The 27,183-nt window shown below is 39.1% G+C and overlaps 2 protein-coding genes across 2 annotated transcripts in view; one reads left to right on the top strand and one right to left on the bottom strand.

Annotated features, from left to right (window-relative positions):
* DAAM2 (dishevelled associated activator of morphogenesis 2) overlaps nucleotides 1–26,216 on the bottom strand; it is a 235,247-nt gene extending 209,031 nt beyond the window's left edge. Inside the window, exon 1 of the mRNA XM_074863489.1 lies at nucleotides 26,184–26,216. The gene's annotated coding sequence lies outside the window, so the exon portion shown is untranslated. The remainder of the gene's footprint in view (nucleotides 1–26,183) is intronic.
* KIF6 (kinesin family member 6) overlaps nucleotides 18,400–27,183 on the top strand; it is a 172,326-nt gene continuing 163,542 nt past the window's right edge. The window contains exons 1-3 of the mRNA XM_074863494.1: nucleotides 18,400–18,465; nucleotides 19,364–19,473; nucleotides 22,759–22,833. Of these exons, the coding sequence (XP_074719595.1) occupies nucleotides 18,400–18,465; nucleotides 19,364–19,473; nucleotides 22,759–22,833 (251 nt within the window). The remainder of the gene's footprint in view (nucleotides 18,466–19,363; nucleotides 19,474–22,758; nucleotides 22,834–27,183) is intronic.

Here is a 27,183-nt window from a genome sequence, read left to right as displayed (position 1 = left end):
TCATGGGCTGAGAACATGGCTGGCAGAAGAGGAGGCAGGAAAGAGTGAGCTCTGTCCCACACAGGAGTTGTGGCTAGGCTCCAACTCCTTTGCAGCAGTCAACTAGACCAAAGAGAATTGAGTAGGCCAGACTATTTGAACAGTTGCATACTAAAATTGTTCTGCAGATATATAATATCAGAATTAAACAACATTTTTGTAATATATCATAGCCCAAGTAGCTATTCCCAAAGCTAACTTAGATTCGTTTTCCACCAAAAACTATATAGCGAATTCAGGTTAACCAGGGTCCTTTGAGAGCTTTGTGGGACAACAGTTTCTTGGCTTCTTTCACACACATACTGGACTGACGACTGTTGAAGAACAGATGCTTCAAAGAAGCCAGAGATATGACTTGGGGGAAAAAACTGTATGCACACAGTAGACAACCATGCAGACAGAAATGCCACCAATGATATACCATATTAACAGCAATCATCATGTGTTACAGAACATCAGGGGAGCCTGGGTTGGAAAGAGAGTTAAATTATGTGGACTGTATAAAATTTAAGTGTCTTGACTGGTATAATTCTCTTCTTTCCTAGACATTCTCTCTTCTTGCAAAGGATTTATTTTTAAAAGACTCCAGGAAGCCAAGATAGCTTATTAGACTAGCAATTATCCTGAGTCACTTCCTACAATGGTTTAAAACAACCTTTCAGAAAATCTCTTCTGTGGGCGTGGATGCAAGTACATTAGTGGCTCACAGATTTGAACCAGTAAACCCTAAAGGAGTAATGAACTACAGCTAACTACATTGCATTTTTAATAACATTGAAAGAATACCAAGGTTAGAAAATCAAAGGTATCAAACACATTGTGATATGGATATGTTTATCCACTACCCATGTAAAACAGCTGCGGCAGAATGTGGGATGGGACCCAGCTGCCTGCATTTTTCTTCAAGACTTTTAGCTCAAGACAACTCTTTCTTCTTGCAGCTCTTGCCACAGTTGATATGAGCGTGATGCACAGGATGAAGCAAGTATCTATAAAATGTGAGAACACAGTCAGAGCTGATGCTGTAATTTTGGCATTTCCACACTTTTAGGTGCTTTGATTTACCAATGCTTATGCTCTTTACTGTTGTTCTTTCTGTATTATTTGCTAATTAAAGAAAAAAAAAGTACCAGTTCCAAAACTTTTGCACATGCAATCCTACCGAATTTATGAGATATCAGCATAATCCCCGAAGTCTCCTGAATACAGGAGTCTTACTCATCTGCTGTCATGTCACCATACTGCTCTCCTCTTGTGAAGCTGCCATTTCAAGATGTCATGCGGTTTGACCATGACATATACAAGTGTCTTCTCAGGCAGGAAAACCTAAGAAAGTTCTTGAGTTTCGCTTCTGAAGCATGGTACAGTATTATGTACATAGGCACAAAGACTTGGCGCAATTATTCTTGGAAGGTATATGAACTGTAGACACTGCTATGCTTGAGCCCCAAGTTTTATTACCAGACCAGCCAAAAGTGACCTTGTGTATCCTTGGCTATCTCACCTGCAGAAGAAGGAATTAAGACAGCTTGCCTATGGGATAAGAGCACAGGATCTTGACTGATAATATCAAGAAGCATTTAATAATCTTTTATAACATAAGAAATGAAACAAGCAAACAGAACAAAATTAAACCATAACATGTTGAGGGATATGGTGTAGGGGAGAACTTTGTAGAGTAGGGCTGATGGTTGGACTCGATGATCCCAAGGGTCTTTTCCAACCTGAATGATTCTGTGATTCTGTGATTTAGTTATTCTGTCTCCTTTGTACTTATTAAATACCAAAAATGAAGAAATAATTCTCATGTGACACATACATTTCTTGTGAACATATGTTTCTATCACCTGCCTAACAGTCTATAGAAATGAGTCAACTCACAGAATTAAACAGAAAGCCACTGAACTCCAGATTTTAAATTTTTTTTTTACATTTGCAGATAGAATAAAACCTGGTCTTATAAATGAATGAAAGTTTGAAGATAGAATACTCATCTAAAGAATCCAGTTTTGGACTCGACTTGGGGAGCAGTGACATATGACAGCAGTATAATCAAACTTCTGGTGAAGACAGGCAAGAACAACAGCTTTACAAACTTACGCTAAGAGCATACTGACTCTCCAGGGTCTTAGTCACTGTTGATTTAGCCATGGTTCAAGACAGTCAATATCCCACAGCCAGGTTTTTGTGTCTGAAGTAGAGCAAACAAAACAATGAGACACTGAACAGCTATGACTGTCCTTAGAAGAAACCAGTGTTCCTTCTGTATTATTTTCACAAACACTACACAGAATTGGAACTCAAGTCCCATGGACACAAAGATTGGTAAATGAGTTTTGCAGTGTCTTTAAGAGAGGAGACAGCTGTGAAGAAGTATCTTGCAGGAGCTACAAATACTGATTTTGCTGAAGACACCAAGAGTGGGAGTCTGTCAGAGGAATGGTCCCACAGCTGAGAGGATTGATCTGAGTTTAGACACTTTTGTCTCATTGTCTTTAAACTGCAGCAGATGCAGGGACCAGAACTGAGCAGAGGAAGCTTGAAAGAACTTGAACTGTACAGAATAAACCAGGGCAGGACTTAAAATTGTCCCTGGAGCACAAGAAGGAAAAGAGGTACCTTGATAGGGTAAGTAAGTGCAGGGCTATATTATATAATGGGACAGCTATTGTGTTTCACTCAATAAAAACCCATTCAAAACTTCACTAAAACCTGATGAGCTGGAAATTCTAAAAAATAAACCAGAATAACAATTCTCATATATCTAAACTCACTGATCTCCTGAATCCCAGAATGTGTTCCTTCAGATCCCAAAGCAGCTTGAAATAAACAAAGTTGGGATGCTCATCATGTTCTAAGACCAAGATACAACATATTGTCAAATATGCTCTAAATTAGTCAATTTTTTTCTGATATACCAATTTATAGAAGAAGACGGACCACTGATGAAAATTAGCAGTGGGGAACCAGTTCAGATAAAGCTTTGTTAACCAGTTTCAGCAGAAAGGCTATGTATCTTTCATTTGTCATTTCCTTTGATAATTTCAAGTATAGACAGAAAGATGACAGGCTTAAACAAATAATTGTATAACTTTTTTGTGTCATTTCATACAATTTATGTCACAAAAATTGTTACTAGAAGATTCTTGTCCTGATTAGGCACAGGAATTATCTAAAAATGAAAAGTTTTGTCCTGTGCTTCCCCCTCCCCCTCCCAGATTAACTTGGCAGAACCAGGAAGGTGTAATAATTTAATTACATTTGGATTAACTTAGTTAAGACATGAAAATGGCAGTGTGTGTAAAACATATACATATGTTCTAGTCTCTTTGACAGAATTCTTCATTTCTCTGGGCCTGTATCTTCATCTGCAAAATGGGAATTACAGAATTTAGTGCTTGACATGGATGTTGTGAGGTTAATCTTACTCCTCTTTGTAAAGATCTGTGAGGTCCTCAGACTGGAAAAACTGAGAAACAACAAATATATTCAGTGCTTGTGTCTCTGATACACAAGTGTGGATGAGATGTTGAAGAACAACCTTACATGAAGATGCTCCTTGCTTTATCCTTCTCTGTTCTTGAAGTATCTCAGAGTATTTCAGGTAACTTTTTTTCCATGGGCTAAAGACAACAACCAAGAAATTATTTCTAATGGTTGTTCTTGTCTTCCTGAATACCTTGATAGCAGGAAAATTCTTCTGAATAATACAAGGAAATGGCGAATACTTTTCTGTGTGCATGTCATGTCATGTTAAACTAATGTAAGCTACTTGGAATTAGCTTACAGAAGAGAGAAAATCACTTGTATGGATGTAATTATGTACGTCTGTACACTTGTGCGGGGTTTGTGTGAGGCAGGGTTTTGGTACTGGGTGAGGGGGCTACAGCAGTGGCCCCTATGAGAAGCTTCTCAAAGCTCCCCTGGCTCCAAGTTGGACCCGCCTCTAGCCAAGGTCAAGCCAATTAATGATGGTGGCTGTGCCTCTGTGATAATGTATTTAAGAAGGGCAACCTGGGAGGAGCAGGAGTTGTGAGAAAGAGTTGTTGAGGAAGATACCTATGCAAACACCAAGGTCAGGGGAAGAAAGAAGGAAGAGGGAGGGAGGTGCGCCAGCGCAGAGACTCCCCTGCAGCACGCAGTGAGAGGGCAGGCTGTGCCCCTGAAGCCATGGAGGTCCACGGTGGAGCAGATGCCCACCTGCAGCCTGTGGAGGACACCATGCTGGAGCAGGTGTCCGTGCCCGAGGAAGGCCAGGACTCTGAGGGCAGCCTGTGCTGGAGCAGTCTGTTGCTGGGAGGACCTCAGCCCATGGGAGGGACCCACACTGGAGCAGTTCATGAAGAGCTGCAGTCCGTGGGAAGGACTCACATCTGAGAAAGTTCATGGAGGATTGTATCCCATGAGAATGACCCCACACTGGAGCAGGGAAAGAATGTGAGGAGTCCTCCTCCTGAGGAAGAAGGAGCGGCAGAGACAATGTGTGATGAACTGACCTCAACCCCCATCCCCAGCCTCCTATGACAGGGAGAAGGGAGAGAAATTGGGAGCAAATGTGAGCCTGGGAAGAAGGGAGGGGTGGGGGGAAGGTGTTTTTGAGATGCGGTTGTATTTCTCACTGTCCTGCTCTGTTTGATTGGAAAATTAAGTGGTGGTGGTGGTGATCAAATTAAATTGATGTTCTTTTTCTTCCCCTAAAAAGTTTGTCTCTTACCCATGACCATAACAGGTGAATCATCCCTCTCTGTCCTTATCTCGATCCTGGAGCCTGTTTTCTCCTCCCTATCCCTGAGGGGGAAGGAGTGAGTGAGTGGGCTGCGTGGTGCTCAGTTGCCCTCTGGGCTCAAACTAGGACAACACTTTTCTGATTTGGGATGCCAAATGTATTGTTTCTTAGAACAGGAAAGATTCACACTCAAGGCAATTGTCAGAAATGCCAAAACAGTTAAATGGATGTGCAAAATACAAGATGTTGGTTTCCAGAGACTATATTTATCTAAACAATTCTCAAATATACAAGTGGGGAAGGCAGTAACAGTGAATCCCATTCCAATTTCCAAAATTCAGAAGTAAGTCCTTATTCTTGCTTGGAGGAGGAAAGGGCTGCCAGGTTCTGAACAGTTTAGTCAAGCTCTCTACACTTCTCTGCTCTTCCACAGCAGCTGTTTCGAAGTTCTTCCTGCAGGACTTCCATACAGTGAGAATGAAATGCTGATGCAGGGCCGCTGAACATGGACAATTTCTGGATCTACTGGTTCAAATTCACATGCAGATAGACAAGCTGAAACCCTGCAGCACAGATACCCAGTTCTTCTATACTATATTCTATTCTTCTCTTCTATACCATACTATTCTATACTATCATTCCATACTATATACTATTCTTCTCAAAAAAGATGACAGAGAACATACACAAGTATTTTTTTGTCAACACAGAATGTTTTATGAATAAGAACTTTGCTTTAGTAGTTGAAGGAGCACTGACTGGCTTAGGACTGTTTTTAACAGCAAGTAAGTTATTTGATGCTACCAGATATTATTAACAACAAAAAAGCAAATGTTTCATCATCAAACATTAATAGCTTAGAACTGGCAGACTGTATAGATAGATATATCTACCTTGTTTAATATTTTATTGAAGAATTAAGATGCTAAAATGGAAGGGTGCCAGAGACTTAGACATAAGTGGTACAATCAGTGATCAGGGCCAGGTTTGAATAAAGGACGGATATAGATAGAGCTGTAAGGGTACCACATTCAGGGTTAAGAGGATTAAGGTTAGAGGCTTCACTGGCTAATGTCAGCGACTCCAAAGTGTAAGTTGGAGTTGGGAGAAAGAAAAAGGTAGGTCTAGAAACAGTTCAGGTGGTGGGTAAAAAAGGCCCTGGCTGAGCAGGCAGAAAAACAACTCAGGAGAAAGGTTCTGGGACACAGTTATAAAGCAAAAAGGGAATGTCTGGGTTGCCTTATATATATAATTTGCAGGGTACTCCACAGATCAAGTTCATGTGGGAGTCTTCAGCAAGTGCAGATTATAAAGCCTTCAGTCTCAAGGAAATTGATTATGGCCATCTGTGGAACTGGTCATGCCTTAGGCATAAGCAGAGCTTAGTAGTAATCAAATGGCAAACTGATATATTCTCTAGAGGACTTCTTTTGGGGTGTATTTGCTCTGTATTTTGCTCATTTTTTTATGAAAACACAAGTTGCTCATAAGAGAAATGCTCAGAACATCTGAATACTCAATGGTCTATAGTTGACATATATATAATCATGCAAGATAATATTAATTATAAGAATTACAATATTATAAAATTATAATATTATATGGTTGGAGACAAAAGGCATTTTCTAAGGCCTTAAACATATGATAAGATAAAAATAATACCATCTTAAATGATTTGAAAAATATATTGAGGGCTGAAAGGTAGGGCAGGGCCAGTGAACCTGCAGAAAGAGACTAGATTCCTCGTGCGGGGACTGCTGAACAGTGAATCACAACTAACAAATTCCCAACTCAGTACTGGCATGGATGCCTGGCTTATTTGAAAAAAAACTGGATGAAGACACTTTTGCTTCCTCCCTATCTCTGAAACCTGATGAAAACTGCTCTATATTACACCCAGCCACGGTAGCCCTCTGAAGACATTGCACAAGTGCAGTAATGTTTGGAAGCAGTAGAGCGGATCACAAGTGAGTGGCTTCCTTCATGTAGAATCAAGACCTCTGAGGATAATTTAGTTTATCTGAGAGATTAGTCATGAGCATCCTCAGAAACTAGGGAATGTAAAAGCAATATAAATGCTGGAGAATAATTAGGAATTGGTGAATGAAGTATTTTGTAAAGCTTTGTGCTGGCAGAAGAGCACAAAGCAGCTAACTGGGGCAAGGATATGTTTTTGGCAACAAATAGCTTGACCAGCTTCTTTGCTTCATTCTGGTGTTACAAGCCTGATTTTGTTAATATCTGTAAATCTCTTTGAGATCTTCCAATGGAAATTACTATTCAAGTTTTAAAAAATATTATATAAAGGAAAAGTTACAGTGCCAGAATATATACAATGAATCTATGGGAAATCATCATTCTTCCATGTTTCAAGAATTGTTTGACAAGTTTTAAAATTATTTCTCCAGGAACTGGTCTGGATTAAATATGTTTATCATTTGCCTTTTGTTAACTCATGTTTTCATTTACTGTCCATTAATAATAGATGAACGCAACAGCCTAAGGTACTTGATTCTTTTATGAACTGTAGATAATTCCACATTTCAGTCCTACATAACATCAACAGCATAGGGAAAAATGGAATGTGGCAAGAAGCCCAGGAAAAGGCAAACTGAGTTGGATTGGGAATTAGCTGGAAGGATAATAATCCTGCAAGCCAATATTCATTAAGTAATTTTATGTGCGGTGGAAGAAAATTATGATACGCTCTTGGCACCTGGAGACTTTAAAATGTTAAGAAAAATATTTCAATAACTATACAAATTGGTTAACAATTGCGATACAAAACAATTATTTCTAAGGTGCCTCATGCCAACATGATTCAGTTTTACTCGGCGTTATTCTGAAAGAGCAATAAGTAATCTGAAGAATTGCTTATCAGACAGTCTAGCTGTTTTCTGAGATGTTATACAATCCTTCCTACCTTTTTTCCTCTTGCAGCCATCATTTGGACTACATCCATATCACACTCACTTCAACAATGTGGGATTAAGCTTCTGTAGGTGCTTTAGCATATACTAGGGCCTAAGTAAAGGTTATGTGGGCATGCAAAAACATCACAACTGTACAATAAGAATTTAAAATGTTTAATAACTTATAATAAAAGCAGTTAAAACCCAGTGTACTTAAACTGCCCTTCTGGATTAAATTCATGTCTGTTCTTAAACTATTTAAACTGAGCCAAAGTAACACTAACCGCTTCCAAGGTGAGATGTTTAATTCTTTTTGTAGCTCATGATTTGTACCAAACTGTATGTTTTACTTATGCAACTTTTCTGATAAACCATTGGACACTGCAAATAATATAAGGTCCACTGAAAGGTAAACGTTACATTCCTAGTCACAATTTAGTTTGTTAAACTAGCCATGTAACTCAACCAGAAGGGCAGTTTCTTTCTCTTTAGATCACTCAAATCATTCTCTCAAGTGAGACTATTGGAGTATCCTATTTGACAATGATTGATCCTACTTCATGTATCTAGATTTCTGTTCATTAGTTTAAAAGGTATGATTTTCCTGAAAGTAGGCAGTAGACAGGGATTTGGCTTTGTTTCTTTTCTTTTTCAAGTAGTGTTTCTTGTTCATGTGTCCCAGTGGATCAGACTTGACCTATGTAAACACAAAAACTTTTATAGGGAATCCTTACAGATCTTACTAGATTTATACAACTGGAAAAGTGTTTTTTTCTTAGTTCACAAACTTATAGCTTCTTCAATGACAGCAACTGTTAACAGTCATCTGTTTTATTAAAAGCGAGTATCTGTATGCTAGTCATTTGCAAGAAAAGATATGTTCTCAAGAAAGTCTCAAAAATTAGTTTATGTACTGCTGAAACTCATTATTTGTGGAGGCAATCTGATATACGTATTGACCTATGTTTTCAAATATCATATCTAGAATTTGATGTTTATTAGCTTTGGAAAAAACTGATTGGACTGTGTACAAACCACTGCCCTCTCCTGGGGGTCACAGAACAGTGCAAACTTGAGCGAAAACTAGAGTTCTCCGGTAAAAGATATATTATTAGATTAATAATAACTTAACATGAACAACGCTGCTGGTATATATTTGTCTGTCAAATTACCTGCAAGTTAATTCTGAAACAAGGATCCACAGTATATAGAGTGTTGTCAAATTTGTAATTCACCATCTTGGTTATAAAGAATATGTAAAAGATCAAAATTCTTGGCAGTGCTTACAGTAAGACTTTGATTCAGTGAAGAAATAATGGAGATAAAAGTGTAGTACAGTTATTGACTTAGAAAAGAGGGTTTATTCTATTTTCAACTTTGGCCAATTTATCTCTGTTCTTCAGTCATACATGAAAAACAGGTAAAACACATATTGTCCCTTGTTCTTGTAATCTTAGAGTCCTAGATTCAGCCTTAATTTGAAGAGGATTTAACTCCAAATGCAAGAGAATTGAAAGTCACTAATTCATTACATGCTTGGGGATTCTTAAGTGAAAGATGCTAGGAAAGTCCAAACAATTACTAAATACATAATCCATGGCCAAGATAGAGATATAAGATCAACACTGGGTAAATGAACATTTTGTATTTTAATATAGTGACTCAGACAGGAAGTCTGCCTCTTCACACTGGCAAATAACTGATGTCTGCAGTCCCTGGATACCAACCCTTACCCACTTCTAAGGTTTCTCAACTGTAGACGCACAACACCAGCATGTGACAAAATCACCCAGCCTTAAATGCATCTGGCATTTGAGACTTGAATGAGCAATAGTAGTTGGCTTATTTTAAACAAAAAACTGGACGATGAAAAAGAACCCAACTGAACTAAAACTCTTTTTTTTTTCCTTCATTACTTGAAAATATGTAGTCTCGTAAAAAGAAAAAAAGACTGTAAATACTGTTGCAATGTGCTTAAATAAGGGCTATACTATTTAATTTCAAACAGTTCAAGAGCACTTCTTAATTTTACATTGCTTTGATGTTAATCTTCTACAAGTCTTTTTGTTTTTTTAGTTTGGATATGCTACTTTCCGTAGTTACTGGGATGCTGTATGCTTCAGTAACAGCATGCATATATCCCATCTATTCACGGAATTATATGGGAGGAAAATAGTATTCCAAACCAAACTCTGGGAAAACCAGCTACTTTGCAAATGAGAGCACATGAACACCGCTGCACTGATTTAGTGTCGTCCTGTTTGTCCCTTGTTTACAACAGTATGCCAACACATGGAAAGTTTAGTGGGGAGGTTGGTCTTGGTCTTTTAAGGTATTTAGTGGCTGTGCTTGCACAACTGGACACATTGCTCAATTTCTCCATGTCTTAATTTTCTCCTCTAAGAAAAAGGTATGTACCAACTCTGCAGCTAAATGTGTAATGTCTGGCACGCCTGGCTGGAGCGTATTATATCCACATTGAAGCACCAGTGAGCCTGTGCGAGTATTTATGTATGCTCATTATGGCAGCTTCTTGAGATCAGTATACCCAGGAAATATAATTTCCTTTAGTTTTAGCTATGCTGTGCTACTTAGATTATGATGCAAACTTTTGCTTCCTTATAGACTGCCTTCTCTTCTTGTAAAACTCCCTTCATCTCATTGTTGATACAAAAGTTTCTCATCTGCTCATCTATTCAAGTGCTAGTCACCCCATCCTAATCTATCTTCTAATGAGATCAACTATTATCCTTCTCTATTTTTCTTAATTACTCACTCTCCTGTATGTCTTCACTTTCCCCATACTAACACCATACTTCAGTCTTTTCCAGCTAAATAAATAGGCAGAACAAAAAGCCCTCAAGTGGTCTCCTACCTTTGTTTCCCTTTGCCTCCAAAATAATACTTCATTTTCCTCTCTCCTTTTCAGTTTTACATTACCTAAAACATGATGCTTATTTTTACTGGCTGGAGTTATCCTTTATATTCATATTCTAGAGCTTCCTTCACTATACCTCCCTGCATCATGCCCTCTATTTTCACTTAATGCTAATTGTGAAACCGAGATCTGGGCCTTCATCCTTACCCTTCTGAACTACAAAACTTAATTTCCCTCCGTGGCTGTAATCACTGTCCCTCGCATTGTTGCATTTTCCTCCTACCTGGCCCCAACGAATGAAATCCTCTTTTATCCGCTAACCCCAGACACAGACTCTCAGAATGCTGTTGCTAATATCATCCTTTCAGTTATCACTCTGATTATGCTGCAGGTAATTGTGCCTCCTCCAGTAACTCTTCTTTCTTTATTACATTACACTGTCTATAAGGTCCTCATCCATTCTGCAATACCTTATTCATGACCAAGTTGCAGGTAGGTTTCTGTCTGTGATCAATCAATAGTATCAGCTTCGTGTTACACTTTCAAACAAATCTTTCCTTGCTTCCTGCTATGCTAGCTTTCATTCCCAAAAAGAGCCCTTCACAAAAAATCTGTAAAATTACATAACTTACTTTCTTTAAATCCTGATTACAGTAATGTCTGTACAACAGCTTGATAGGAGAATCCTAGCCTCTGACTATTGTGCTAATATTATCTACATTATTTCCTTTTATTTTCCTTGTTTCCTGCATTGCCCCCGGTCCTAAACTTGGATCTCAAGAGCTGTTTGGTACAGGGATATTTCTCCTTTTTTTTTTTTTTTTTTACTCTAAACTTACACAGTGCCCAACAAAACTTCATCCATAGCTTCAATTTCTAAGATTTATTATAAATGAATGATGACTAAGAATTATGTTTCATAATATTCTGTTGAAGCTGATGTGACTGTAGTCCTCTTCAAACAAGAGCATATACAAACTAGTTATGCAATGACTATAGAAGGAATTATTTGTTGAGCAGAACTGAACACAAGAATCTAAATTTCTCACCAGCTTTCATATCAAAAAACCCCAAACCCCACAGCCTCTTCTACTCATGGCCACCTAACATTTTATCTGTCCCTTGGACAGAGACAAATCAATAATAGACTTTGGAAGGTTTCATTACAAAATAACAGATAAGAAAAACTGTAATGCTAAAGATAAATGTGGGAGGGAGGTAGAGAAATCGTTGCAGATAACATCAGCACTGCATTAGAAGTATGTTCATGTCTCCTACTAACACTTCTTACATTGTAGTTTGCAACAAAGGATGCAGTTTACCATTTAGAAGATGGAAAAAAAACAAAAACAAAAAACAAAACAAAACAACAACAACAAAAAAAAACAGCAAAAAAAAAGCAACTTGGAAAAAAGATTTGTTGCCTGTTGCAGTCAGAATCCTAAGGATCCCTACATTTCTCCATGGAATTTTGGATTACTCTAAAACAGACAAACAAATAAATACAAATATGCATACAAGTGTGTATATACATAAGCCCTCAGAAGGATATTTTAAGATTTTCTGTCTTGGCTGAGTGTACTGAGACATACATTTTTAGGAAACATATAAATGTGTTCGGTAAGACTGTCAGAACAGCAGTGAAATTTTAAGATACTTTCCAAATGCAACTCTAACATACATGAAGATGTAGCACTGTTTCCTAAGAAACAGATTGTAACAGTAGCTCTTCTCACAGGGCTGGACTATTAAAAGCTGAACAAAGGCAGTTTACATGACAGCATTAACCATTTTAATATTGAACACATAAACAGAAAAAACAAAGGTTATAGGGCTTTGGGATGATACCTGAAATATCAAAAAATATTGCCACAACTTTTTCGCATTCCATTCAAATATAGAAACGTAAGTTTTTATATTACCACACCTTTCACAAATAAAGGTTGTACTCTTTCTGGCAGAACTCATATGACATACTCAACAGATATTATACATAAATTTAGGCCAAGTTTCAGATCTTAAGTTCTGGTCATTTAAGAAGAGTTTCTGGTCATGTAGAAGATACACATTTGGCACTAATGTTTCCAGGAGTTGGTTGATGAGACAAACTCAGACTTTGGCAGGAGTTTTGGCCCTTCATCATGTCCAGTTGATCTGTGGAAAGATTTTAATGTTCTAACTTCTAATCACTATCTTAGCCAAATGGCATGATAGTTGCCAAGAATAAGTAAAGTCTATGAAAAGTAAAACTTTGGAAAAAAAAAGAAAGGACTTGGAAGTTTGCGCTATTATAAAACTTACAAGGCTGTTTATTTGGAAGCATATTAAGTTGCTAGGTGACATAACGGAGCACAAGTCCTTGAGCTGCCAGCACCAGTATATAATGTGACCTGTATTATTTTTTTAATTGGAAGAAAACTACAACGGTAAAGGCAGACGATTAGTTTTGATGTTGCAACTACGAATTCAGAATGCAATGGCTGACCTTTTTAAAACATGTAATTGCTGTAATTGCCAGATCCTGTAACTCATACAGTCACATAATTGTTTCAAGCCTATAAGGTGCTTGTGTCTGTGGTGCTCTTTCTCAAATACTGGAGCTGAAGAAAGTTTGACACTTATCTCTGAGGTTTAGCATAAATGCAAATGCTGAAAATTCTTCAAGTACAAGGTGATTTCCCAGGGAAGACAGAAAGAAGATCTTAAACACAGTAAATTCAAAGCAAAACAAAACTCTTCAGACCTCCAGCATAAGATGTAATCTCTAGACCAGTACCTTATCTGGAAAGGTTAGCTGTCACCTTCAGGCTCCACTTTCCAAGACTTTCTTCAAAGTTCTAAGAAATGCAAATGCTGAAAAAGTTTTTTGTTTGGTAGTAACAGAAAGATGTCCTATAATTCCTGCATCTTTGTAATCAGCCCGTTACCTCTAATAATGGGCCTCTTGTCCAAATCTTAGGAAAACTTTAAGCCAATTTAGTTCTTTAGCTAGGCCTCAAGAGAAGATTTCTGTTAATCAGCAACTCTGTAATTGTGGATTTAAAAATAGGGCTTTTGTTTGTCATATTACTCTTGTATCTTTCTACCTTATTTTCTCTTAGAGGTTGGAAATCTGCTGGTCCCTTTCTTTTTTTTCTTTTTTTTTTTTAATGTGTGAAGATTCTTGCTTCCAGCAGGCACTGGACATAGTGTGTAGACTCAACACGGTGGGGACTCTAACCAAATCCCTGTTCATATGAAAATTAAGTTACATCATGGAATAGTGAAAAAAGAATGCTAGTTTAGAGAAAATTTCCCTGGGACTAATGCCTATGAAAATGTAGCAGTCATATTAATACCCACATTACTTCAGCAAATAAGATAGTAGGAGATAGTACGTATTATTACAAAACATTAGGGGATTAGGTCTCCATACGTCTTAATTCTTAAATGCGTATCTCTCAACAGTGGCACAAAGTTTCCCTTGCTTGGTATTTTTCAAATACTCACATGTAAGATGGTTACAACTCAAGGACACAAAAAACTAGAGTTTATCTATTTTGGAATTGGAAGTGTCTTTAAAGCTATGAAATCTGGCCTTTTGTATAACACACAACATAAATCTTTGTCCATTAATTCCTAAAGCAAAGTGGTAATTTCTTATTGAACTAGAAGCTCTCTCAAGGACAAAATGAACTCTTTTTGAAACGGCTTTGAACCTCATACAGTACTCATCAGCACTTCTTACTCCTAAGAACAAGAGAAGCCGCATTCAACCTACTGAAATAAGTGCAGACAACACCTGACTTTGTCCTTAAGTTGCTGGAATGATTGAACCAAGTGAGGAGAAGTTTTGTCTTTTCATTTCTTTCTTGACCATACCTGAGTGGATGGATTTGCCTTAAGAAGATGACTCTTGCCAAGAGGGCAAGACTCCCCACTCCAGGAGGGTACTCTACCAAGCATCTCAGCCTTCTGGTGAGCAGTAGTGCTACTCTTCTCTTTGAAGCAGCAAACAACTTTCTTTGCTGCACCGCCACATTATTTTGAACTTTGGATTTAAATACCTCAGGAGCTCTACACAAAAATTAAAACCACAGTGATGAGATTCAGAAGAACCATATTCAGTTTCTTACTATCTTCTCTACTGGCAAGCTGAAGTAGACAAAGACCTTGGAGACTAGGAAAATGAGTCAGTAAAATGAGAAAGGTTGATTTCTCACAGACGAAATGAAGACCTAAGATGCACAATAAGATAAATAATCAAGCTGTGGAAGCTCTTTGACTTGGAGGTTTTTATTTTATATTTTTTGGGAAATGTGCAACTGTTGACCAATGTAATTGGGAGCAGTGTATGCCTTGAAGCTTTTCAGATTATGAAATTGACTGAAGGTTCCCTACAGCCTAAAAAATACAACTGAGAGCATGTTTTTGTTAAGAAACTCCATATTATTCATTGACAGTGACTTTATACAGAAGATAGATATACATTACACCCAGGCAAGGAGATATTAGCATGGTTAAGATAACAAAATAAGGTGAAGTTGAGTTCCATCGAGTGGCTTAGGGGAAGAGAAAGTACTGACACCGTCTTTGCCTTCTCACTCCTAGTATGGTTCTAGAAAGATGTTTCAATTATCTTACAAAAGACTTTTTGGAATAGAGGTTGGTGATTTCACCTTCTAGGTCAAAACTCTGCTAACATAAGTGATCATGTTTTGGCTTACAATGTAGAACTCTTCCAGAACTTTATCACGTTTTCTCCAAAGGGACCAGTCAAGCACCTAATGTGTTTAATTTTCTTCTGCTTCCCAGTGTGCATTTATTCCCATTAAATTATTTCTGGTTTTTCTTATATCTTAGAAGATTCTTTTATTTCCACATCAGTTCCTCATAGTGTATTTATACACACATATATAGCCTCTCACATTTAGCCTTTGCTAAATAAATCAAGTCCTACTGGTCTGTTCTCTTACAGCAAAATCTCCATCAGCTTTATCATTCTAGTAGCCCTTGTATTCAAAAACTTGAAATAAAAAGAACTGACCATAAACACACACAGTAAGTATGCTGGAGGTCTCACCAGGACCCTGTACAACAGTGTGAATGCTTTCTTTCCTTTGTAGGAGACGTTCCCAATTCATTGAAGAACCACTGCTGCCTTTTTTCATTGGCAGCTGTCCTCTGGACATCCACAACCAGAAAATCTTCTGACACTTCTAGCTGAAGGGATTCCAGACTGTAGCAGAATGTCTTGTCATTAGTCCTCAGTCCTACATGCCTGCCTGATTTTGCAACTTACACCACGTGTAATGGTTATCCATATCTACTCCTCTAATGCTCATGATCATTCATCTTCTCCTAGATATCTTGATCCTCTTCAGCACATATGACTCTCAGCCACATCATCAGGATTTAATTAATATACACTCCCATTTTTGTCACAAAATCATTAATTAAAATATTACACAAGATCTGCCTCCTCACAAAAGTCTACTAATAATTTCCTTACAGCCCAAGAATACCCTTTTTCTTAACAAACTATAATAGATCACCTTTAACTAGGTTCTCACCCAATCTTATAATTCTTCCACTGATCTTCAGTCTTCTGCAGTCAACATACCACATACTTCACTCAAGAGGAAAATCTGGATAATTTTGATGCTCAAATTAATGATGCAGCTTTTGTTTTGCAGAAGGACCAGTAAGCCTAGAGTGCCAAATCTGAGCTGGGTGCCACTGGGCTAACATGCCATTCTTGAAGGCAATATATTGTGGAGCACAACACAGAAGCACTCTTAGCACTTCTTCAAGGTCAGCTGTGTAATAAAAAGGGTATTTTAGAAGATAATTGTGAGTCCTTTCTGTTATCTTTGTTCTTCTCTTGCTGTGCAAGCGACCATTCTGCAGATGGCCCAGGATTCCTTCTCCCCTTTCAGAAATTCAGACTATGCTTTTATGCCGGAAGCAGCTTGAGTCTGAGATGACTCATTGGCTCCTCTGTGCAGGCCATATCATATTCAGACTAGTCCTGTGCAAACCTAGCTGGGTGTCTCTTCACTGTGCCATTGGTTCGGAGTTTACAGCTCAGACTTCGTGTTGAAGGACACCTAAACCCTTTGCTGATCAGACTTTGTCCCAAAAGCAATATATTCTCATTCACCCAACTCCATATTCCAGCAACTGAACACCACCAGACACAAAGTGGCTTTGCACACAGCTAACTGCAGTGACTCAGTGTCCACTGCCCAGTTAATACACAACCCAGCTAAGCTGCTAAATAACACAGTTGACTATCACATTTGCAGTTTTCCAAGAATACTGTACTCTCTTGCACTTGTTCCATACAAAACTAAACAAAACAACAAACACAGATCCTGGACCTTCAGTTAAACATCCCAATTTGTTCAGAATTCTGGGACTGAAATCACCTACTCTTACCTCCCAAATCCCCATCTCCCAGTCGAAATTAATTGAACTCTGTGGGTTCTGCTTCCCTCTTGGCTGCAGTTATTTCCCTCTCACACTTCTATCTTGTTAGTCATTTCTGCGTCTAATATCACCTGCAGTATCCCCATCCCTACTGACAAGGGACAAAATTCATTTGCAGTTTTGGAGCAATGCTGAGAAGATACTCACTATTTATTCCATTATCCCATTCCAATGTCCTGTTTTTCCTTCACTCTCTATTTAATCACCAAATAATATTTTCCATTTGTTTTCATTTTTACCCTTTTGACTTTTGCACTCGACTTCAGTTGGTGATTAGTCCTTTTCCATTTCATTCCCTGAAGGCTCACTACTTATGCCTCACATGCTTTCTGAGACAGTTATTTGTTCAGTTGGGACAGAAAACCTTTCCCCTAGTGTTTTTCTTATTTGGAATACAAGTTCAACATATTTTTACCATATCTGACTTAAAGAAATTTCTATCCTCCTCCGTAATCAAGTCTCTGATTTTCCACTTAATTTAAAGTAGTGGACTTGTAATCACTGTAAGCTGGTCTTTACCACTGTTTCACTAAAACCGAGAACAAAATACTATCATGTTGTTTGTGTGACTCTTTGGTAACCACTTCCCAGAATAAAGTTGGGGGGGGGGGGGGTTATTACTTTATTATTTTTTTTAAAATTTTTTACTTCTGTATAAATCTAGCTCTTGTAACAAGACGACACCCTCTATTTCTCACTTGCAGTTTTTTCAGAACCTTTTTTATGTTAGAATTTTTAAAAATGATGTTTTCATTGCATGTAATCTTGCTGTTTCCCCTCAGTTTCGCTTTCTGATGTTTCAACTGGTTAACAGACACTTCTCTTGAACCAAGTGGCCTTACACGGGTGGTTTCAGCTGGTGGGGGGCCGTGTGGACACACAGGTAACGCACAACCCCACAGATCTGGCAGGGAATTTCTGGCGTGCCAATGGAGCGGTCCACACACCATATGGACACCGCACCTCTTGGCTGGGCGGTGTTTACAAGCTCCCTTTTCTCACAGGCATGACACTTCGGCCTCGGGGAAAACAGCTGGAGGGAAATTACCATTAACGGCCAAGCAGGCAGTCACCCACCTGAGGCGGGGGTGGCTGCCACCCCTCACAGATGGAGCCCGGTTGCTCTCCCCCCCCTCCACCCCTCCTGCTCCTGCTCCTGCTCCTGCTCCTGCTCCTGCTCCTGCTCCTGCTCCTGCTCCTGCTCCAAGCCCCCGTCAAAGCCACCCGAGGGTGTGAGGGGAGCCGGATGCGCCTGGGAGGGCTCCGCGGCCGCCGCCGCTTCCCGCCCGGCGCGGTGCAGGCCGGGTAGCGTGCCGTGGTTACCGTTGCTAGGCGGGCGGCGCCGGCGGCTGCCCCGCGCTCGGCGGGCAACGATGGTGAAGGAAACCATCCGGGTGTACGCGCGGGTGAAGCCGCTGGGCAGGCGGCAGCAGGCGGGGGTAGGAAGGGGAGCCCGCTGCGGTGCTGCCGGGGGAGGAATGGGGCGGCTGGGTCGAGCCAAAGGGCGTTCCGTGGGCCTGCGTGCGGCGGGGCTGCCTGAAGACGGGAGGGAGCGGGCGGGTCGCGTGTCCCGTCCCACACACCCATCCGCGCCCCTCCGGCCCGGCCGGCTTGTGAGAACTGAGGGGGTTGTACGTGGTCGCGTTCGGAGCGGACAGCCACGGCCCTGTACTGGACTCGGAAGCCTTACGAAGTTAATAAAACCACAAAGTACAGGAGCTTAGACTGTAACTATTGGGGGAGGGGGCGAGGAACTCCTTTCTTGCCCCGGTGTTACAGAAAGGCTCCACAGGAAAAAAATTTGACGCTGGTCACTGCTGTACAACACTGTTCTGAGCGTGGGAGGGGAACGTGTAGCTCCCAGTCTTCAGCTGTCCTTGCAAGGGATAATAAAGATAATGAAAGCGTTCCTCAGAAACTGTGCAGTTTGGTCTTTTCCAGCATCTTCTCATTTTAAACCAGTTCTACTCATTCTGTTGTAGTCTTTCCTAATATATTCTTCCAGATTCTTTGGAGGGGGTTGCACTGGGGGCTGTGCTTTTATTTCATAACATATCAGAAATTAAAGTGGTTTAGTAAGCAAATTATGTTAAAGAGGCTACATTTCTGTTTCACATCTTATTGTAGCCTTTACAGGGTAACAAAAAGGATGTTAGTATGTGCTCATTTTGTTGTATAATAGCTGAAGGAGGATCTGCTCACCTATTAAGTGAAATTTGTATGAAGTGTTTCTTCAGACAGTTACAGGTGCTAAGTTTACATAAGTGTTATTATACCTAAGGGCTATGCTGTTCTATTGGTAAAATTATTTTGTTAATTCATATCCATGCTTATTAGATTTATTCAGTTGACAATGATGAGAAATCTCTGTCCAGCCTGGAGATTATCGTGCCACGTGATTTAGCAGATGGGTTCGTCAATAATAAACGAGAGAGCTACAAGTTCAAGTAAGTATAATCCTTAACTTTTTATCTTCTGCCTTTAGTGATTGATATCACTGTGTGTAGTGATACAGATCTACAGAACCAGGAAAAGCCTATTCAGAAATTATTTTGGTATAAATAAGTTTACTTTTATACAACAATATTTTAATTTTTATGGTTTTTGTCTATCCACTGCAAGTCAGTATAAATTTCTAAGTTTCATCTCAAAGATTGCATCTTCATTTATCAGTTCTTCCATTTTTACTGCTTGTTTTGAATTTATGTATGAAAATTGAATGCAGGACTGTGTGTTCTCTTGTGATTTAATAAGTTGGCATAGGCTGGCTAAAGATGTCTTGATGTAAAACACTCTGTTTTGAAACTGTGTTTCAGACATAACCAAAACATGGTAAAGAAAACCAGAGATTGTTGAAAGAACAAAACCATGGCTGTAGAATGTAAATACTTTTTAGAAACTAAAAATAAGTACCAGCAATATCAATCAAATATTATTATCTTTTCAACAGAAAACTTGGAGGCAACACTTCAAAACTTTGATGATGAAGAAAACTAGATATATAACCACCTCTAATGACAAGATTGAGGTTGTCTTTTCCCAAGTTGAATATTCTTTATTTTTTCTGGTACCAAATCAAGTAAATTTATTCCTTTATGCTGTTAAAAAAAGAGAGCCCCAGATAAACATCTGCAGCTCAGGCTGATGTCATTTTACGTCAGCTAAGGAAATCTGTTCTGCTTGGGAAGAGAGGAACTGCCCTCTCCAACTGGATTAATATGCGAAACTAGCTTAGGTTGCAGATGCCCAAGCCAGCTATAATGAATGCTGATATTTTTTTCTGACTTTATAATTTATTAAAAAGCCTGTAGAGATGGATTTTGAGAAACACTATGTCTTATTATCCTTAAAACAATGCAAAAATAATGCTATGGAGTAAGCATTTCTTTTTCCTCTATAAAATTCATGCTTTCATGCAGTCTGTCTCTCCTGGTCACCTCAAATGATATTCTTCTTTGTTCTTACTCTCTTATATGGGAAAACACAATATTTCAATATAAACCACAATATATCAAACACAATTGTTTGGATTACTTGACTGATTAAGTGTTAGCAGGATAGAATATATGCATCTATATTTTGTATATTGCATTTGTCTGTCATATTGTACACACTGCATAATCCCTTGCAGTCCATGGTGGCTTTCTGTATACCTGGTGTCCGTAGTGCCCTGTGAAGTTCTATGTGAGTGAAGTTCTATGTGAGTGAAGTTCTATGTGAGTGAAGTTCTATGTGAGTATACAGTTCCAGATAGAAGGGACAACACAGCAGGGCACAAGCAGTCCAGGAGGCTTCTGGAGTGTATGAATGACAACTTCCTAACATATGATTAAAAAGCCGATGAGAGGAGAAGCTCTGCTGCACCTCATATTTGCAAACATGGAAGAGCTGATCATGGTTATTAAACCTGGGGGTAGCCTTGGCTGCAGTGGCCATGAGATAGCAAAATTCGAGATACTGAGAGAAGGGAGCAAGGCAAAAAGTAGGATCGCAACCCCGGACTTCAGGAGAGGAGGCTTTGGCCTGTTCAGGGGCCATCTTGAAAGAATTCTATGAGACACAGCTCTGGAGAGGAGTCCAGGAGAACTGTCTGATTTTCAAGGATCACCTCCTCCAAGCAAGAATGGACCATCCAGATGAACAGAAAATGATGCAAAGGCAGCAGGAGGCCTGCATGGATGAGAAAACAACTCCTGACTAAATACAAAAATAAAAAGGAAGTGTACAAGAGGTGGGAGCAGTGTCAGGTGACCCAGGAAGGCTGCCTGAGGAATGGGATCGGGAAAGCCTAGAGAAGTGCACACTTGGGGTGTTGAAAGTGAACTGAGCTGCTGGGCTCAGAGGGTTGCAAGTCAAGCTGGAGGCCAGTCACTGGTGTAGTCAATATTGGGATCCAGTACTGTTTAGCATTAATGACCTGGGTGATGGGACCGAGTGAAACTTCAGCAAGTTCACAGACAATATGAAACGGAGAGATGGTTGGCACACCAGATAGTTGTGCTGCTGTTCAGAGGGACCTCAAGAGGCTGGAGAAATGGGCCAATAGAAGTCTTAATGAAGTTCAACAAAGTGAAATGCCAAGTCCTGCTCCTGGTGAGGAATAATCAGGCTCAGGGCTGACTGAAAGCAGGTTTGCAGAGAAGGACCTGGAGTCCTGGTAGACAAAAAGTTGAACGTGAGTCAGCAATACACCATTTGCAGCAAAGAAGGCCAAAATCCTCTGGCCTGCATTAGGAGGAGCATTGTCAGCAGGTCAAGGGAATTGATCCTTCCCCTCTAGTCACGACCAGTGAGATCACATCTGGAGTTCTGTGTCCAGTTCTGGGCTCCAGCAAAGGGACACAAAGATGAATAAGGGACTGAAGCATTTGACATGTGAGGAGAGCCTGAGAGACCTGGGACTGTTTATCCTGGAGAAGAGAAGGCTTAAGGAGATCTTATCAATGTGCATAAACAACTGATGGGGAGGGGGGGGAATAAAGAAGATGGATCCAGCTGCTTCTCAGTGGTGCCTAGTGACAGGACAAGAGTTAACGGGCACAAATTGAAATACAGGAAATATCAAAAAAACATTTTTACTGTGGGGTAATCAAATACTGGAACAGGTTGCCCAGAGAGGTTGTGGAGCCTCCATGCGTGGAGATACTCAAAACCTGACTGGGTAGACCCCTGCTCTAGCTGACTCTTCTTTGAGCAGGGGGATTGGAGCAGATGGTCCCTTCCAACCTCAAGTATTCTATGATTCTGTAAGACAACTGCAGATATTTTATATAGGAAGGGACAAAAATTAGATTGAATTAAATATCTTCTTGTGACTTACAGTAACTGTGCAGCAGAATGAAGGAAGTAGTTATGAAAAAGCATGAGCCGGGCTGTACTGGTGGGATGCTGTATTCGGTTGTAGTGTAATCTATTTATCCAGGTTTCAGTGTGGTGCCAGTTACAAACACTGATTCTCTTGATAGATTTAAAGTACGGTTTATTTTTTTCTAAGCCACATCATTTTATCAGAGGATTTTATTGTACAGATCTTGTCAAAGCAGCACTGTGTACAGCCTATTTATGTACAATAGCACAACAGCACGCTGTGGTTAAGACTACAGGGAAAACATTGTACTAAGTTATGTAAGCCTAATGATGTAAACATTGACTATTACAAACACAAACAAAAATGTATGAATCAAGTAGTGTTTTAAGATTCTATACAATTATTATTTGCTTAATATTTTCAGATTTCAGAAAATTTTTGATCAAGAGGCAAAACAAGATGTGGTTTTTGACAGCGTTGCCAAACCAGTAGCAGAATGGTACGTTGTTGATCTTGTAAGTAATTGGAGTAACACAGGGTCAAAAATAGCTTTCATTGTATTACTTGGAGGAGAGCTGGCAAGTGTTTGTCTTGCTGCTGTAAAAGTGGATTGATGTTTTAGTTTTCTAAATACTGGTATGTCTGAATCTAGGAGATATGCAACAATCCGCTGAGAATTTTGTGTATAGTAAGGTTCCATTTCTAACTCCTAAAACAGCACTGCTGCTGTTGCCTCTTTTGTTGCATAAGTATAGAAATCCATGTCCAATTAGGTTTTTGTCACTTCATTGCAAAGTAGGCTTTTATCTATAATATAAGCTCACTTCATCATCTGAGAAAAGTATTCCCTATATAGCTCCATGAAGGGGGAAACCTAATGAAAATCTTATCCCCCTGTTTAGTTTTCATTAAGGTAAGGACACTCATGAACTAATACCTGTGGAAATATTCTCAAATTTTGCCCTTGTTATTTTTGTCTTAATGTGTAAGGCAGTGATGTTGGCACTGTTCTTGTTTTTCTCCATATAATAATCAAATAATGCTCATAATTTAGGGTTTGTGAAGGCAAGCATTTAAGACTGATGTAGAAGCCCTCTTCATTTGTTGAATGCCACTCTGAATCGGGTGGATTTTCCAAAATGCCATTCTCTTTGCTCATCTTATGCTCACATTGCTGAAGTTAGTACTGGTTTTAGTAGGGGTGAAAATCACACACTGAAGGAAGAAGAATTTCTGCATAATGTTTCTTTGTTTATCAAACTTACTGCTCAGAATTCAAACTCGTAGGACATTGGGAAGTATTACTTTAAATACCGAGTTCTTTCTCATTCATTGTCTGACCCATCCATTGGTTTAAGCTATAATTCTGCAAGTTATTCTTCAGCCTATTGCACTGTCACGTGTTTTGCACTGTAGGAAAACAGACATCCTCAGCTGGACACTTAATATTTCTCAAATTGATATTTGGAAGTAAAATTATACCTAGCTCTTTATAATTTTATTTTTTTGATTATTTTTTCCCGTCTATTTTCTTCTTAAAAGTCCCACAAAAAGCAGGAGGGTAATTGACAGTGCAAATGAACTTGAAACTTCACTAGAATAAGTTAAATATACTTTAAAAAATTTTGTTGTCTTCTTCTTTCACCCAAAAAGGATTTCCTTGCTTATCTGACTTTATAGCATATAGCTTCAGGTTAACTCATTTACTTAACTTTAAATATTTCTAGGTTTAATGGTGACTGCAGAAAAAAATTCTTTATTTTATTTGACTGTGCTTGGAAAGAGAAGGGTTAAAAGTCTTGTCGTTACATGGATTGAATTATACTCAACAAAAACTCAAGAGTATCAAAGCTAACTAGCAACAGGCTGACTGTCTTTTTTTTTTTTTTCCCCCCCTTTGGAGTGTTTTGCTAAAATATGGAAAGGTTTTCCATTTGAATAATTCACCTACACAGTGCTCAAATAAACAGGAAGTGGTATTGTTTTCCTTTTATTTCAGTGTTGGCTGATACAAGCGTTTTATACATTGATTTGCTCCACTATGTAGACTTTAGTTTTGATTTTTAGATATTTTTAAGTACTTCAAAGTACTTTAAATGCTATTAAAATCAGTGGTGTTTAGGCATACAATTATCCAAATAGCTGAGTCCTTAATGCTAAAATTGATTTGTAAAATCATTCTTCACTGAATCAAGACTATTTTGACTCCGAGTGTTATAATATGTTACCGCTTGTATTCTAATTGATGTTTGTATTTTTACTGATAATACTGAAGGATAATTTTGCTTGTGTTTTTATAGTGGAGTAGGCAATACCTGAAGTATGTTCCTGTTTCTCATCCTCTTCCTTAACTTTTACCTATTTTTAGGCAAAAATACATATTTGAAAATGTCTTCATAGTCATGAGGTTCCTTGGCTAATAGAGTCCTGAATTGTGCCTGAAATTTGTTTCACTCTGTAGTTAATGACTCAATTTTCCTTTCCATTGTGGGACAATAAGAATTGCCCAGTTACTCTGAAAGACCACAGTCTTTCCTAGCAAAATGTTCTTCATTATTTGTTTCTTTCTAAGTCAACATTCTCTTGCAGGGAAAAACTGTTGAAAATCCACTCGTTTCTGTTGTTGAAATCACTTTACTAAAGGAACAGTTTTTGTCTGTGTATCACCAGGGAAAAGAAAGTAGTAGAAAGTATCAATGAAATAGTTCAGTAACATTTTGAGGCTTTTTGCCATGCATACTTGCAGTCATGAGAAAATTCAGTTACAGACTTGAATGCTCAGAAAAAAAATCTTGGGCATTGTTTAAACTAAAAACAGTAATGCAATGTTCAGGATTCTAAAATTGTTCTAGTTTGTTCTTGGATGGATGGAAATTGGATGCAACTTTCTCCTTTTCTTTTTTTTTTTTTTTTCTTTTTAAGTCTGCTTTCTTTGATGTTGGGCCACTACTTTTCTCTCTTTAAGTCCAGTTACACTGTCATCTTGCCTGTGGTTTCAGAGGCACCAGACATTAGTTCATTTAATTTGCTTCTTCAGTCAAAAGTGCCAGCCTCTGCAAACCATTATAAGCATGTGATTTGCTTGATTTTTTTTTTTAATACTTTTTGTTAATGCTTGAGTCATTTCTTACTTGGTTTCTTTTTATTATTTGTTTGTGGATTTCTATTTCCCTTTTAAATATATATTGTTGATATTTTTTTCTGCAGAGCTAACTTGATCTTTAAGAAGCAGCACTATTCTATCAATATCAAAAATAGAGAAAATAAATAACATCCTTTCAGAGTTTGCTAACAAGCATTGCTTTAGTCTAATAACAGAACAAGGTTACTCTTGTAATGCATCAATATTAGTGTTGTGATGATGAATGCAATAAGAAATTAAGTAGAAAATCTTAGTGCTTTGCATTAGTTTTGTTTTCAATTCTAATATGGCTAGTGTTTTGTGTTGACTTATTAAAGAATAACATTGGAAATATTTTCTCTTCAGATGTATCATGCAAATAAGAAACAGCTCAGCTTTTTATAAACCTAATGGCAATCACCTATGTTTTTTACTCCCATTGCCACAGATTTTAGTTTCTTCTCATGTGTTGTGTTTATCCTTAGAATTAGCATCTGTAATATACTGTTGTAGTTTAAGCCCAGCCAGCAATTAAGCAACACTCGTCCGCTTGCTCACTCCTCCCAGCCCTGGTGGGAGGGGGAGGAGAATCAGAAGAAAAAAGTAAAACCTCGTGGGTGGAGATAAGAACAGTTTAATAGGACAACACAAGGAGAGAAGAAGTAATAATAACAATAATACTATTAAAAGAATGTATAAAACGAGTGATGCACGATGCAATTGCTCACCAAGCAGAACCTGATGCTCAGCCTCAGCGATCCCTCCTCCTGCTGCTAGCCAGCTCCCCCAGTTAGATACTGAGCATGACATCATATGCTATCAAATATCCACTTGGCTAGTTTGGGTCAGCTATCCCAGCTGTGCCCCCTCCCAGCTTCTTGTGAAAATTAACTCTGTCACAGCCAAACCCAGGACAAAGTACTTCACTCTTTTCTGTTTTTTTCTGCTACTTATTCTTACAGAAAATCATAGAATGGTTTGGGTTGGAAGGGACCTTAAAGATCAGCTAGTTCCAACCCCCCTGCCATGGGCAGGGACACCTTCCACTAGACCAGGTTGCTCAAAGCTCCGTCCAACCTAGCCTTGAATACTTCCAGGGAGGGGGCAGCCACAGCCTCTCTGGGCAACTTGTTCTGTGCCTCACCACCCTCACAGTAAAGAATTTCTTCCTTATATCTAATCTAAATCTACACTCTCTCAGTTTGAAACTGTTACCCCTCTCCTATCACTACTCTCCCTGATAAAGAGTCCCTCCCCATCTTTCCTGTAGGCCCCTTTAGGTACTGGAAGGCCGCAATAAGGTCTCCCCAGAGCCTTCTTCTCTCCAGGCTGTTTGTGCTTTGGATTGCCCTGACCCATGTGCAGGACCTTGCACTTGGCCTTGTTGAACTTCATGAGGTTCGAGTGGGCCCACCTCTCAAGCCTGTCCAGGTCCCTCTGGATGGCACATCCCTTCCCTCCAGTGTGTCAACTGCACCACACAGCTTGGTGTCGTCAGCAAACTTGCTGAGGGTGCACTCCATCCTACTGTCCACGTCTCCAACAAAGATGTTAAATAGCGCCAGTCCCAGCACCAACCCCTGAGGAATGCCACTCATCACTGCTCTCCACTTAGACATGGAGCCATTGACCACAACTCTTTGAGTGCGACCATCCAGCCAATTCCTTATCCACTGAGTGGTCTATCCACCAAATCTGTATCTTTCCAATTTAGAGACAAGGATGGCA

Source organism: Strix uralensis, chromosome 3, assembly GCF_047716275.1.
Source record: "Strix uralensis isolate ZFMK-TIS-50842 chromosome 3, bStrUra1, whole genome shotgun sequence".
In the NCBI taxonomy this organism is placed as follows: Eukaryota; Metazoa; Chordata; class Aves; order Strigiformes; family Strigidae; genus Strix; species Strix uralensis.
This window is presented reverse-complemented; position numbering and strand designations above follow the sequence as displayed.